Genomic DNA, 14,689 nt, shown 5'->3' on the forward strand with positions numbered 1-14,689 from the left:
TATATATATATATATATATATATATATATATATATATATATATATATATATAGATTTTCTACCAGATTTTCTTATTTTTTTTGCCATATCTATTTAGTTCTAGAACACACCACCCACTTCTTCCTCACTTTTTTCATTACTCCTCCAGATCTCTGTCATCCGATCCTACCAGATTTCCTTATTTTTTTGCCATATCTATTTAGTTCTAGAACACTCCACCCACTTCTTCCTCACTTTTTTCATTACTCCTCCAAATCTCTGTCATCTTCATAGCTTTTTTCAGTACTCCGCCTCCCTCATCTTCATAGCGATTGTACTCTAGAAGCTATCTCATGAGTCTCTTCATCTCACATTTAGCCTCACATTTAATCTGAGTACTCTCAATCGCAGGCTAACTCGACGAAGCTATGTCTCGGACTACCAACAGCCGGAAAATGTACTCACTATACTCAGAAACTAAAATTTCAGTTTGATCTAAAATTCTATTACAGTTTATTTCTTCGATATTATATTTCCTTCATCTCGATCTGGTTATGAATTTACAACTCTACTTCAGAAAGTAACTTCTATTAGATTTAAATAAACTAAACACGTGTATTTAAACTCTTATTTCTACAGATCTTTGTAATGTTATCGGAACATGCATGTTTTATATCTGAACAGATCTGTGAACTATTACAGTAATAAAGATTAATAGACTGTGAACTAACCTTTTCCATTCGATTGTACTTTCCTCTTGCTACAAATAACCGTTGATGTTGTTATCTTCTTCATATTCGCTGATGCTTGTGTATAGAAAAGCAATAATCATTTGAAAAGTAAAACTTAGAAATAGTTAAACTCAGGTCTGTATAATGGATGGTAATATGTATTTATAGCCTGGAAGAATGTAGATAATAATGTTGGCTATTTAATAATTCCACTTGAGTTCCATCTGATGCTTCGAAAGAAGTTTTTATTTCGAAACATGGAACAGTCACTGTAAAAGCTGAGTGGAATATCTAGGATTTTGCACAAATATAGGCTTTTACCAAACGTTGTCGTATTGCTTGGGCGGGAATTGGAGCCATTTTTTTGTGGGCAACACATCTGGCTTTATTATAGATATAAGATAAGATAAGATTTGCCATGACTTTATTAAGCATTGTTAATAGAGATTATGATATTTAGTGTTAAATTAAAAATGAATAATAGTACATTCATTATAGTGGTGTCATATTAAGAGCATTCTTAAGGATCTTAACTATGATTTTTTGATGATTTTTTGCGGGATCTTAAATAAGGTGGAAGAATGAAATGAGAGGAGAGACATATATTACATTGTAATAGAGCCAGTAACATTCAAAAAAAAAAATGAGAGGAGAGAGAAAAGTGAGGTGCTATTGCAAGTACAATTTTTTTGTGGGGTCCACTCTGACAACAAAAAACAAGAATATTTGTTTATGGTGCGCGTTATACGCACCTGTCGCATCCAACTAGGTGCACATGCCAATTGGACGCATAAAAGCAAGTGATTTTTTTTCTCTCTCCCACATCTTTTCTCTTTCATTGTTGGTTCTGGAAAAATTCAATCCTAAAAATTGATTGTTGAACTTGCTACAAGACGTGTCAGAATGGAACTTCTAAGAGCATCCACATTAGTTGGGGAGATTTGAGAGATAATGTAAGAGTGATTATGAAAGAGAGTGTGGGAGGGGAGAGAAAAAAAAAAAGAAAAAAAATAACAAAACAAAATTTAAAAAAAAATAATAATATAAATCTGTCACGTCAGGCGCTGTCAGCGCGCCTGACGCGCTACACGGGCGCGTGCAATGACAATGGCTGTGCGCAAACGCGCACAGCCAGTGTTTGTTTATTTATTTATTTTTTTTTTTCTGACATTAACCCTTAACTTGTAGGATAAATATCTCCCCAAATAACCCCACCCCACATTTGTTATTATCCCCACCCAAGATAGTTCATCTGACATTATCTCCCTAATATCCACTGATGTGGATGCTCTAAGAATTTTTCTTCAGGAATTGAATGCCTTGACAGATGGATTGTTTTGCATATCTACCTCCCATATAGCCAAAACCTAACCAAACATTCACTTTAAATTTCACATTAAGTAAAACATTCAAGAGTTAAATTTCACATTAATAAAATATTCAAGAGTTGTGATGTTCATTAAGAACTTTAGGGAGTAATATTATGTGTATTTTTATTTTATATTCTATTATTATTTTTATTCTTTTCTGTTTATTCTTTCAAGACATTTAATAAAATAAAAAATAAAAATAAATACTCTATAAAAGGACATTTATCATTTTCCTAAGCATGATAGTGGAAAGCAACAATAACAAATGACCAACTTGTTTGGGAAAATCTAGTTTAGTTGCTTTGAATGAAAATGGTCAATACTCTTAAAAGTACAAGAGATTGTGCAATACTACACTACATGACACCATCTGATTGAATTGGTTTCAACTTTCAAGTAACCAAGTAGGTGACGTTACATGTAGTTGAATTAATTACAGGTACGTAGGGTAAGTCAATTTATGGGATGGGTAAAATATCAAAAAAAAAAAAAAAAAAGTAATTTCCTTACAGATAGTTTGGTCAGTCACTGCGATATGCAGAGCAATCACAAAACCGCAGTTTAATCCACATTTTAGTGATTCGAAAGTTGGGTCATTTGAAGGATTCAAACTTTGCTGGCTCAATGAGTCTAGTTACTTCATACCAATATCAGTTATCAACTAATGCACTTTCACAACTTTGGGGTGACAGTCAGTCATGAAAAGCAAAAGCAGATCATTGTAATACACTCTTCTCTCAGCTGAGGATTTTGAGATAACAAAACACCAAAAAGTATATATAGAAATACAAGGGAAATTTACAAAAAACCGAGTAAATGAACAGTTTCTGAGCTTGAGCCTTGTTGTGCAGCTCAGATAACCCCCCCTGCAAAAACCATAGGGACAATCAGACAGATGTCAAATTGAAGCAGACACACTCACTATACTTGACAGAATACCTAGACACAAACAGTGCAATTCACATAGATGTCCTTTGCTTGATGAAGCAAAACATGTTTATTGAACAACAGTGTAATGTATTTTGCGCAACTAAAATATGAAAGTGTGGTCACCGATGCAGTATGTGTGTAGTAGAAGATTTTCAAACTATACTAGAATGTGTGTACATACAAAAACTACCACTATGTCTCGAGTTTATGTAGCATATACGTTTGATGCACAATGGTAAAATAATGTGTTCTTAGTTTATAACATATCAAACATGTGGAGTATTGCAGAATCAGGGAATGGGCTTATCCAAAAAGTGGTAGGCTTAAAATTTACCTCTGGTGATGCAGTGGCAAATATACAATCACACAGCATTGGGTGACCCAGACACAAGAAGACCCATTTGTTCAGTAAGATGACTCATATGCTTCAGTTTATCCCATTCAACATCTTCCGATTGCAGATCATGTTCCTCGACTCCATTTTCCAATACAACAGAATTAATATCATCGGTGTCTCCTGTGAGAGGGCTTGCTGAAAGAATTTGATCCCAGAAAACATCATTAATGCCTGGGAGTTTAGGCATCTCATCCATCAAAACATCAATGTCAGGGTCAGAAGAAAATCCATCTGGTACCATGTCATCAACAAAACCTGATGTTGTGTCTATATACCCCACATCCTGACTCTCACTCCTCATATGATCAGAATGGTTAGCATTATCATCTGTCATATGCCCCTGAGCTTGAAAAAAATTGGATAAAGCTTTATCCACCTTGGAACTAACAGCATTCGTCTCAGGGAACTTGGTAACTTTAGCATCATTGGGCACCACACCAGATGAGGGCTGGATCTGAGAAACCGAAGTTGGATGGTGGTTGAAAGCAAGTCCTGTTTCTGATGCCAGATGGGGCATTGAGGGAGTTGGTAGGACCTCTGAGAGACTAACTCCATAAATGTGATTTGCTGTGTCACCACTGTCTAATACATTTGGTGTAGAATGCATGTTATCAGTCAAGAAACCGCTAGTATTGTTAAACTTTGGCTCCAGCCGCGCAGATGCGTTTATTTTCAGGATTTGCCTAAGCAATGCTTTTGCTGCTTCATTCATTAAAGGCTGAAACCTGACGATCTGTCCATCAGGTAACGTAGCTACAGGCTTAACATTAAAATTTTCTTCTTCCTGGTTAGGGAGCCTCCTTTTCTTATTCACTCCAGAAATGCGCACTTTGTCACTCTGCTGATGAACCATCTGGGCTACAAAACTAGGGCTTTGCATGGCCTTTGCAAGGAATGACATCATTTGCTGCTGCCGCTGTTCCATCATATGAACCTTCTGCCCAACATTCTGCAACTGGTGATCTGTTGCCTGCTGCTGTTGTCTCAACTTGACAAGCTCCTGCATGAGAATATTTTTATCTCTTTTAAGCCTATCCACCTCTTCCTCTAGCCCAAATTTCCCAACTTCAACACATGATCCAACTGAACTGTTTTGAACTTGAGGTGGTGGTGGTTGATGTGACTGCACATGCTTTCTCCTGGTTATACTCTTTAAGAGGTGTCTATGACCTCTAAGAAATCCCTCATTAGCAAACTCCCAGCGATCAGGGTCGACTTTCCTGAACCCCTGCTTGCCCAAAGAGAAAAGCAGACTATAAAAAAAATAAAGGTCGCTCGCCAGCAACATATACGGAAGTCCTGTGAACAGATTACACAAGACAAGACATAAAAGCTATAACAGAGTTCAGACCATCAGGAGAAACCAGTGATGTCTCAGCTAAGCTAATCTTGAAAGGCACCGAATAATGAAATTATGCAACATGCTTAACTTGATAATCCAATAATTGCTAACATTATTTCAAAGTTCAAGATAAAGTAACATGAAAATAAACCCCTATATCCGGAATTTCTCCGATTTGTATTTTTCCCAACCTGATAAATCACTGCTAAAGGTATCAAATGAAACTTCCTAGTGCTGATTTGTTTTAAATAAATTATATGACCGAGATGATATTACCAAAATCTACCAAAAAATAGATTAAATGAGTAATTTAGGGTTTAAATTAATTTATTTCCGCACAAAAGTTTTCAAAAAAAAATAATAATATGAAGAACATAAACAGAAGAACAAAATAAATGGAAGGCTTATAACTTATAAGAAGAAGAAGATACTCACGTAAGTGTTCAATTGTCTGACAAAACTGGAGAAATTGTTGTGCTTGAAGTACTTGGGCAAAATATCTTTAGCGAACTCGGGGACGTTCCACACGACGAAACTGTTATTGCTCTTGCTCCAGGACACCACGGCGTCCGTCGACGGATCCTCCACCATATCATACGTTTTGCTCAGAAAAGGCGGCGGCGAATTCCCGGCAGCCGCGGCGGCGCTTTCCTGACCACCGTCCATGTTTCCCGATGGTCCTCCACTTAGGTAGACTCGCCTGACGCTTCTGACGATCAACGAAATTGTAGATATTAGATCAGGATAGAGAGAGTGAGAGAGCGATGAAGATGAGAGAGAAAGAGGTATGGAGGAAGGGAAAGGAATGGAGCGACGAGTGACTGGCACCAAGCGGTGTTAAGTGAGCACGAGAAGGATCCTGAAGGACTAGAACTCTGCTTTACTCTTTGGGCCCTTTAATATTTCTAATTGCCAAACACACTTTTTTGTTGTTCTTATCTTTATTTTGCACCCTTAATTTTTGAAAATTGAAAATTTAACCATCAATGTCGGCTATTCAATTTGCTCATGTATTGGCTTTTCTGTATGTACATTTCATCGAAGATAACTATCAATCTCTTCTCATAAGGAATGTAACCATTTATGATACTTAAAGATGAGGTCCATATAATTTACATTATGTTTTAACATGTAATGGTAAGGGAATTCAATTTTTTGAAAATAAATATCTTAGCACAAATTCAAATAATACGGAATAATAGATAGTCCATATATTTGTAGTAAGGCTATTGAGAGAAAGAGGTATGGAGGACGCGAAAGGAATGAAGCAATGAGTGACTGGCACCAAGCGGTGTTAAGTGAGAACGATAAGGGTCCTGAAGGAGTCTGGAACTTTGCTTTACTCTTTGGGACCTTTAATATTCTAATTGCAAAACACACCCTTTTATTGTTCTTGTCTTTATTATGCACCCTTGATTTTTGAAAATTGAAAATTTAACCATCAATGTCGGCTATTCAATTTGTACATGTATTGGCTTTTTCGTATATACATTTCATCGAAGACAGCTATCAATATCTTCTCATAAGGAATGTAACCATCTATGATACTTAAAGATGAGGTTTGTATAATTTACCTTATGTTTGAACATGTAGTGATAAGAAAAGTTAATTTTTTAAAAATCAATATCTCAGCACAAGCTCAAATATTATAGAGTAATAGATAGTCCATATCTTTGCAGTAAGGCTATTGAGAGAAAGATGTATGGAGGAAGGGAAAGGAATGGAGTGATGAGTGACTAGCACCAAGCGGTGTTAAGTGAGGACGAAAAGGGTCCTAACGGTGTGTTTGGTTCATGGAATAGGTCGGGAATGGAATACCATTCCCGGGAATAGACCTATTGCATTGTTTAGTTTGTCTTTTCATGGCTGAGAATCGCATTCCCGAGAATGAGCTATTCCCTTTGCAAGAGGAATAACCATTCATAGGGGACCCTATGGTATTAGCTATTTCTATTTTGGAAATAGCTTTTGTACTCTAATACCGAAAATATCCTTTTTGTATTATATATATATATATATATATATATATATATATATATATATATATATATATATATATATATATATATCTCACCACCGCCACCGCTGCCATCGCTACCACCACCGCCGCCGCCATCGCCACCACCACCACCACCATCGCCGCCGCCACTGCCACCACCACCACCACATATTTTTATAAAGATATTTATGTCTTTTAAAACATATGTCATTTATATTCCTTAAACCAACCAAACATTGTAATATAATTCCTAAAGTTCATTCCTTCCGCGAACCAAACAATATAATACAATTCATATTCTATTCTTTGTCTATTCCATTCCTTATGGAATAGCATTCCTATTACCTCAAAATTCATTCCGTGAACCAAACGTGCGGTAAAGGATTAGAAGTCTGGAACTTTGTTTTACTCATTGGGACCTTTAATATTTCTAATTGCAAAACACACCCTTTTGTTGTTCTTATCTTTATTTTGCACCCTTGGTTTTTGAAAATTAAAAATTTAACCATCAATCTCGACTATTCAATTTGCACATGTATGGGCTTTTTCGTATATACATTTCATTGACGACAACTATCAATCTATTCTCATATGGAATGGAATCGTCTATGATACTTAAAGATGAGGTCCCTATAATTTATTTTATGTTTTAACTTTATATGTAGTGATTAGTTTTTCACACACATTGTGCGAATGAGATAATGTCCAATGATTATTTTTAAATAAATACTTCAAATTATATCAATGCAATATTATATAGAAGATACTCATGCATTCATAGTAAATATAAATAAGTTTTAACACCAACCTTAAATATGAATTATTTCATGGATTATGACTTATATTGCATTATAAATACATGCATATAAAAAATAATATTGTAAATGCATACAAAATCAGACACAAAAAGTATACTATACACACATATTTTGTGATGTACTACAACCTACAAAATTTGATATTGTGTAGTCCATAAATCATAAAAGAGATATAAATTAATCTTTTGGTACAAGAATCACATTGCACTCATTTTGAAATTGTAGACTACAAATTGTAGTAGTGATGTGAAGAATGTGTACTAGAGACTATGAACTTGTAATAGTTAATTAATAACCAGTAGTGACTTAATGAATATGAATATGCAATAGTAATTTTATGAATTTATAATAGTGAATTATATGTACACTCATGAGTGAATTTATGTAACTATATTTGTGACTTTATAAGCCAAAAGTAATGCAGTGGTTTATGTAGTCAAAATAATGTCTTTATGTATCTGTAGGTGATAGATAATATGATATTGTCGTATTAGTATTGCGCTTGAGAATCGTGCGGAGGATCCTCGCTGTCATTTTTCGATCTAGAGTAGTGGGAGTTGTGAGACTTCCCGATCATGATTGTGGTAAGGAGTGACCTTGTTTATTAAGTGAACATAATTTTCACTTTGGTAGATCGTTCACGACTAAAACTGATCGGAAAAATTATTCTTGAAATGAAGAACCCATAATGATTGCCCACTAATAATTCAAATAAAATACGGACCAAGCGTATAATGTTGTCATATCACGTGTGCGTGACTCGTCAACTTTAATAAGGTACGTGGAGGGAGCAGAATTGCCAGTGTTCCCTCAACACATGGCGAGCATGCTGAGTGTCCAAATTCCAAATTATGTCCCCATTCCCCCCCCCCCCTCCCCCCTACACCCACCCAATATCTATATGCCGCATTTAATGTACTAATGCGGGATTTGTTTGGTATCATTTTTCCTAACAGGTAACTAGATTGGAACTGTTCGATCACACTATCACAAATACAATACAATACACCCAAATACGTAGGTATGCACACATAAGTCTGATAAATAGGTTTATTAAAAAAAATTAATATTAGTGTTATTTAAAATATCTCAATTATAACTTTTTAATGATATATTTTTATAACATAATTTTATTTGTAAAAAGTTAAAAAATTAAATACAAGTAAGCAAAAAATGAATTAAAGAGAAACATAAGGATGCTTTGAATACATGTAGCAATATACACTTGGCCCTCCATGATATAACTACTGAAACACAAAAAAAAAATGGGTGACTAAGTAAATGTAACATAATCAAAAAATAAAAATAAAAAATAAGTGTAACATAATTATCGCATGAAAAAAATTACGTGTTCAACATTTGTCAGTGCATTTTTGACAAAACTTTTTACACAAAATTTTTATACAATTTATATTTTTTGTATGATATGTAAATTATTACATGGAAATAATGTTTACTTTAGTGTACACATTCTTGTAAAAAAACCTGTTGAAACTTAAATGTGATGTGACATGAGTGGAAAATGTGTACATAAATACATTTAATATTGTTTTGTCTTGTCTTGTGGGCACATATCGAAGATGACTTGGGGCATTGACGTATGAAGACTTGTGCATTTTTAAGTCAATAAGACACCACACTTTTTAAAGTTTAAAGATTGAAATGTAATTGTGTTATACTCTTAAGGGTCAAAGTTTCACTTTTTAAAACTGTAGGGACCTTAAACTCATTTATCAAATATCGGGGCCAAACTGAAAAACTAAGTCGGTACGTACTGCTGACATGGCAGTTCAAGTCGAAATTGTGCGAATCGAAACTGTATGCAAAAATAATTAATTGAAAATTTATCTTATTTTATATTTTTAATTTATATTTTAATATTCATTGGCGCTTATGAAATGGAGAGGTTCATTATCCTGTGGCGCCACCGCGTATCTTACCAGTAGAGGAAGAGCACACATCGCCGACGATGGTAGGCGGCGGCGGAGCTGATTGCATGCTTAGCTTGAGGGTTTCTTCTCTGTCTTCTCCGTTTTGTGGTACCGGTTTGAAGTGGAATCCGCCAAGGAGAGCGAAACCGGGTAGGGTCATTTCGCGCTGCAAAGCGAGTCTGATCATGGATCCTGATTCTTTCCAAGTAGGTAGGCTTATCGGTAGCTATGGATTCATGAATATCACCAGGTAAGTTAGTCTCCACTGCATGTAATTTCTGTGGATTTTCGTTTTTGTTTGACTTGATTAATAGTGGAGGCGTAATGCAACTCGCAGTTACTCGGGGCCGCAAGCTGGGATGGGGATGGAATATTGTTCATCATCTCCAGAAGATGTTGGGCGATTAAGAATCCAGGATGTTGGAGAAGGAAATGTCAAAATTAGGTGATAATTTATCATTCCATTGGACTAATTAGCATGTATACCATATCATATTTTTGTTCATAAAATTGATCAATATCATAAATGTCCTGTATGTATGAAAGAAGTTTAGTTAGAAATGAGCAGTTCAGGGATAATTTCTTAATCGGGCAGGTAAAGGAATGTTTCTGATTACTCCAATGTAGTTTATTCTTGCTGCTGATACTATCCCCTGCAGTGAATTTGCAGACTTTATGAAGGAAGAGTAGCTCAAGGTCCACTTAGAGGTACACCAGTTATTTTTAAGGTACTAATACTTGGCCATCCTCTACATGGGAAATTCTATTAGGAGTTATCCAGCATGCTATGTTTGGTAATCTATCAAAAATATTCTCATTCAGGTCTATCCAGGTAAACAAGTTGGCGGTACTGAAGCTGATTTGATGGCAGCAAATGAGCTGAATGCTCATGCTTCCCTTCAAGTAATTCGATAATTCTTTAGTTTCAGTTGCAAGCACTCAAGCAGGTTTAAATTTGAGTATGATTAAGTATCCTGCTGAGATATTTGAAATGCCACACTTTAACAGAGTAGTTATAGAGGCATCTGTGAGAATATTCAAATACTTATTGGAGGATTTGAGATGAAGACAGGAGAGCAGGTTTGTTGTCTTCTATTTTAGCTGTATGCACAATTTTTTTTTTTTTTTGGGGGGGGGGGGGGGGGGTAGGTCCAATGACAATAGTCACAAGTTTATATGCCTTCTGTTTCCTGCAGTGGCTTGCTTTTAGGAATGATGGGAAATATACTGCTGCTGATTATGCAAGAATTGCAAGTGAGAAAATGCCAAAAAGTGATGGTGTAGGAAAACAGAAATTTTGGAATCCTTTTGAAAATGATGAAACCATAAAGCGTAGAAGATATTTTGTTACAAAGTTGCTTCGAGGTGCTATGAAAGGCCTATCCTATATGCATGATAATGAGACATTGCACCAAAGTCTTGGCCCTGCCTCTGTTGTTCTCAAGTATTCTGTCCACCTGTTTTTATCTCTCTTCTTCATTTCCTTTTTGTTTTGGATTGTGAATGTTAATCATGCAACTCCTCAATTCATTTTAACGATATGGTCCAATCTCCTTGAATTGCAGCACACTGGTTGAGAAAGATGCTGCTTATCTAGTTCCACGTCTCCGTGATCTAGCCTTTTCAGTCGATATTAGGTATGAACTATGAACAAAGTTTTTTATTCATCAAAATATTTAGCAATTTAACCAAAACTTGTCTTCTTTGCAGCTATTAGTAATGCAATTCTGCTAGTGTTGTTTTCTCCACAACCTATCGGAAGTTAGACTATACCATTGCAAGAATGTTTTATGATTGATAAGTTTACTAGTTAGAGCTTTGATGATATCACTTCATCAAAAAAAAAAAAAAAACAAAGCATTCACCTAGACACCTAGTACTGGTAGAGGCTAGCATTTGTAATGAAGAAAAATATTAACACTCCGCTAACTGTTAGTATTTATTATTGAACAAGAGGTGAAAAGTGTGCTGAACTATTTCCCTTTGCAGATATTCTAAGATTGAAGAAGGTCCACAGATACTGTCAGATGGACTATGGAGACGAGCCTCTACTGCTGGAGCTTATAGTCCCATGGAGAAAAGAGCCTTTGGAATCGCCGATGACATGTAAACGGCCTAAATTCCACCATGCTATCAAATACGATTTCCAGATTACTTTTTTCACTTCATTGTTCTTCTGGATTTTGCAGATATGAAGCTGGTCTTCTTTTTGCGTACTTAGCTTTCATTCCATTTTGTGAAGCAGGAGTCATGGACAGTCTCACTTTACGAGTCTGTCACAACTCACATATTAACCACTGGACTAGTCAATTTCTATTTTTCATAATGCAATTGAATGTTATTTTTACCTGATTTATTTATGTACAAATTTGGAAAATGTGGTCTTAACTCAGTGATTATTATTGTTAACATGCAGAGGCTTCTGGAAAATACTTTTCAACTTGATCTTGAAGCTATAAGAGAGTAAGAGTGTTTTTACATTTTGGGATTTATTAATTCATCTTGTATGTTTGGGCAAAGCTTATGATTTGGATGGTGATTATACGGAGTAGTTTACAATTATGATGTTCTTAATCCATAGTCAACTGCAAGTTACTTGAGGATTTTTAACTTAAATAGGCTAAATAGTAAATAGTGTTCAATTTATAATCCAAAATCTTTGCCAAACATGTAAAAAAAGGATTATTTAATATGTAAATCTGATTAAATAATATTTTTTACCCTGCGTTGCCAATATCTTCAAATAATTTTTCTAATTGTGTATGGTATTGTAGGTTTTCATCAAGAATTACTTGACAAAATATTCTAGTGCTCAGTATTCTTGCAAGTTCTATTTTTCAGGGATGTTAGGTAGACACACACACACACACACACATATCGATGAGGGTTCTGCTGGATGAAGGTTGTTTTATATCCTGTCCTGACAGGTATTGTTTAGCTGATGACCGATTGTTAGAAGCTGTCAAGTTCTTGGATCTTGGTAATGGTGCTGGGTGGGAGTTACTGCAGGTTAGTAACGGTAACCTTGAAAAGCAAAAGTGACCTGTATTTCTTTGATTATAGAGTTACCTAAAGTAGAGAAATGAAAGCAACTGCATATATATACCTAAACTATTCATTTTATTTTCACGGTGCAGGCAATGCTGGATCGTGATTTCCGGAAGAGGCCAATTGCAGAAGCTGTACTGAACCATCGATTCCTGAGTGGTGCCTTCCTTTGAGGTACACTTATGAGCGCTAATAGTTTGTAAAACCAAACATCTTTTTCTACCTTTTCAGACTTGAACCTATATATACACTTCATAATTTCTCTGTAATACATTTTTTTTTTCTGGCGAGAGAAGTCTTAATTAATTTGTTGTGGCAGTTTAACTCTTCTGTTGTAATACATTCATCATCAATCAGAGAACAGTTCGAGAATAAGGTGATTCTATACAACAACATTTTGGCAATGTTTACTATAGGATTCTCACTGTGACTTGTTTAGATTATACAGACATTACTCTAATCAGGTAGCTTCACAAGAGCCAACCACAATTTTTCGCCAACTCGAATAGCCCAGACTTGAACAATCATCCCTTCTTCAAGATGGTGCCTTTCCCTGATTGCATTCCAAGTTTTGGTGATAACGCAGGAGATGCTATTGTTGCCATTTGCCTTTCTCATCTCCCACATGCGTAAGCTCACTCGACTTGTTTCTAACGATGGCTCGATAATCATAACATCGTCCAGTGATCCCACTTTTGTGCCATTGCGAGAAGAAAGCAGTCTCTCCTCGTCTTCGGTCAGAAACTTGACATCTCTCAGTTGTTTCGTGGGAATGGAAAGTCGATTTTGGTTTTTCAATAAATCGCTCATGGTTAATGTCTTTTGAATCAACAGCTTCTCATCAGAAATCATAGCATTGGGTCCTGCAAGTTGAAGAATTTTGTTCCTGAAATCTATAGGCATGGCGGGTGGTGGGTCCGGGCCTTGATGATGATTGGTCTTCTTGATCTTCTGTTTCTTTTTCTTCTTTGCCGCCGCCGACGTCTCTTTCTGATTAGTAGCGTTATCGTCACCTGTATCCCACGGCCTTGTTCTCTTGTTACTATTCAACACCGAATACGGCAGGCTAATTGAATAATCTCTCGACATCTTCATGGCTGCTGCCATTCCGCAAACATCGCCTTTGTCCTCGGAAGACGATGCCCGTGGCGGCTCGAGGATGTGACAATCAGGGCAATGTTGTACGTGTCCAATGACTTGTTCGTTAACAAGTCTTTCAAGTTTTTCAGGTTTCAGTGTACACACTTCAGCCAATAAGTCTAAACCACTATAGTCCTCAGGAAGTTGAATATAGTCTCCATCAGGAAGCAACTTTAACACCGTCTTCACCATCTTCTCCACCTCCTTCAATTCAACCAAAAAAGAAAAATCGTCAAAACACAATATATTGACAATCACAACACATAAAGTAAATGAATTAAAATTGGAAATTATACAACTGAGCATACAAGAAAACCCTAGCTTAAACAGAAACTAATAATTAAGGTAATTACATTTACCTGGCCTAACGTTGTTACTTAGAGACAACTAAGTGTGAATCTTGAAACAATTTAATGAGAGTTGTTATAAAGAGATGATAATAATAACTCAATGAGAGAATGATGTAGAAAACATGAGAGTCAAGTTGGATTGTTTTTATAATAACAATATAGTTTCCTAATTTTATTAGTTCTAGGATTCTTAATTTTTTAAAGAAAATTCCCGCCATCACTATGCCTCACACGGAAGATTTTTGAATGTTTCGTGCATAATTTTTCTTTTAAATAAATAAATAAATAAATATATATATATATATATATATATATATATATATATATATATATATATATATATATATATATATATATATATGCATCTTAACCTTTAATTACTTTCAAATATTGCACATTTATATTGTGTACTGAATAAATATTCAATGAGAAAATTTACTAAAATTATAAAGAGAAAGTGATAATAAAGTAATCAATATAAAAAAATATTAAACTTGAGGGTATGGTTGAGTGGAAGGAATTCATCCCTTATTAACCAAAGGTCAAAGGTTTTATCCTTTGGCATTGGGTAAACCTCATTTTTCCTATATTTTATTTCTAATTACCTATCATTGGTCTATAAAAATCAGTAAAAGTACTATATTTACATCCACC

The 14,689-nt window shown here is 35.3% G+C and overlaps 3 protein-coding genes across 4 annotated transcripts; 1 reads left to right on the forward strand and 2 right to left on the reverse strand.

The window, feature by feature from the left end:
• Window positions 1-2,692: 2,692 nt before the first annotated feature.
• On the reverse strand, window positions 2,693-5,583 carry LOC109189209 (heat stress transcription factor A-1b). Of its 2 annotated transcripts, none has more exons than XM_019340013.1 (3): window positions 5,185-5,583; window positions 3,345-4,635; window positions 2,693-2,945 (listed from the first exon to the last, which is right to left on the reverse strand). In XM_019340013.1, the coding sequence occupies exons 1-2, from the start codon at window positions 5,413-5,415 to the stop codon at window positions 3,373-3,375; spliced, it is 1,494 nt and encodes a 497-aa protein (XP_019195558.1). In that variant the 5' UTR covers window positions 5,416-5,583; the 3' UTR covers window positions 2,693-2,945; window positions 3,345-3,372. The 2 variants fall into 2 exon arrangements, with proteins under 2 accessions (XP_019195558.1, XP_019195559.1); XM_019340014.1 differs by having other exon boundaries at window positions 3,345-4,706; window positions 5,185-5,284.
• Window positions 5,584-9,450: 3,867 nt separating this feature from the next.
• On the forward strand, window positions 9,451-12,917 carry LOC109188760. Its single transcript, XM_019339368.1, has 12 exons — window positions 9,451-9,747; window positions 9,835-9,942; window positions 10,168-10,225; window positions 10,320-10,400; window positions 10,506-10,577; window positions 10,694-10,941; window positions 11,063-11,134; window positions 11,487-11,603; window positions 11,687-11,768; window positions 11,914-11,960; window positions 12,425-12,506; window positions 12,635-12,917. Exons 1-12 carry the CDS (start codon window positions 9,536-9,538, stop codon window positions 12,716-12,718), a joined length of 1,263 nt encoding a protein of 420 aa, XP_019194913.1. The 5' UTR covers window positions 9,451-9,535; the 3' UTR covers window positions 12,719-12,917.
• Window positions 12,918-13,001: 84 nt separating this feature from the next.
• Window positions 13,002-13,877, reverse strand: LOC109188851 (B3 domain-containing protein At1g05920-like). Its single transcript, XM_019339485.1, has one exon. The coding sequence runs from the start codon at window positions 13,875-13,877 to the stop codon at window positions 13,002-13,004; it is 876 nt and encodes a 291-aa protein (XP_019195030.1).
• Between the last annotated feature and the right edge of the window lie 812 nt (window positions 13,878-14,689).

Source organism: Ipomoea nil, unplaced genomic scaffold (genome assembly GCF_001879475.1).
Source record: "Ipomoea nil cultivar Tokyo-kokei standard unplaced genomic scaffold, Asagao_1.1 scaffold1509, whole genome shotgun sequence".
NCBI lineage: Eukaryota > Viridiplantae > Streptophyta > Magnoliopsida > Solanales > Convolvulaceae > Ipomoea > Ipomoea nil.

Coding starts and splice junctions, on each gene's coding strand:
- LOC109188851 (XM_019339485.1), bottom strand. CDS start 13,877: ATGGTGAAGACGGTGTTAAAGTTGCTTCCTGATGGAGACTATATTCAA.
- LOC109188760 (XM_019339368.1), top strand. CDS start 9,536: ATGGTAGGCGGCGGCGGAGCTGATTGCATGCTTAGCTTGAGGGTTTCT. Junction 9,748..9,834: donor GGATTCATGAATATCACCAG/GTAAGTTAGTCT, acceptor TGCAACTCGCAG/TTACTCGGGGCCGCAAGCTG. Junction 11,961..12,424: donor GATCTTGAAGCTATAAGAGA/GTAAGAGTGTTT, acceptor CTGTCCTGACAG/GTATTGTTTAGCTGATGACC.
- LOC109189209 (XM_019340013.1), bottom strand. CDS start 5,415: ATGGACGGTGGTCAGGAAAGCGCCGCCGCGGCTGCCGGGAATTCGCCG. Junction 4,636..5,184: donor TCAGACAATTGAACACTTAC/GTGAGTATCTTC, acceptor TTGGGCAAGCAG/GGGTTCAGGAAAGTCGACCC.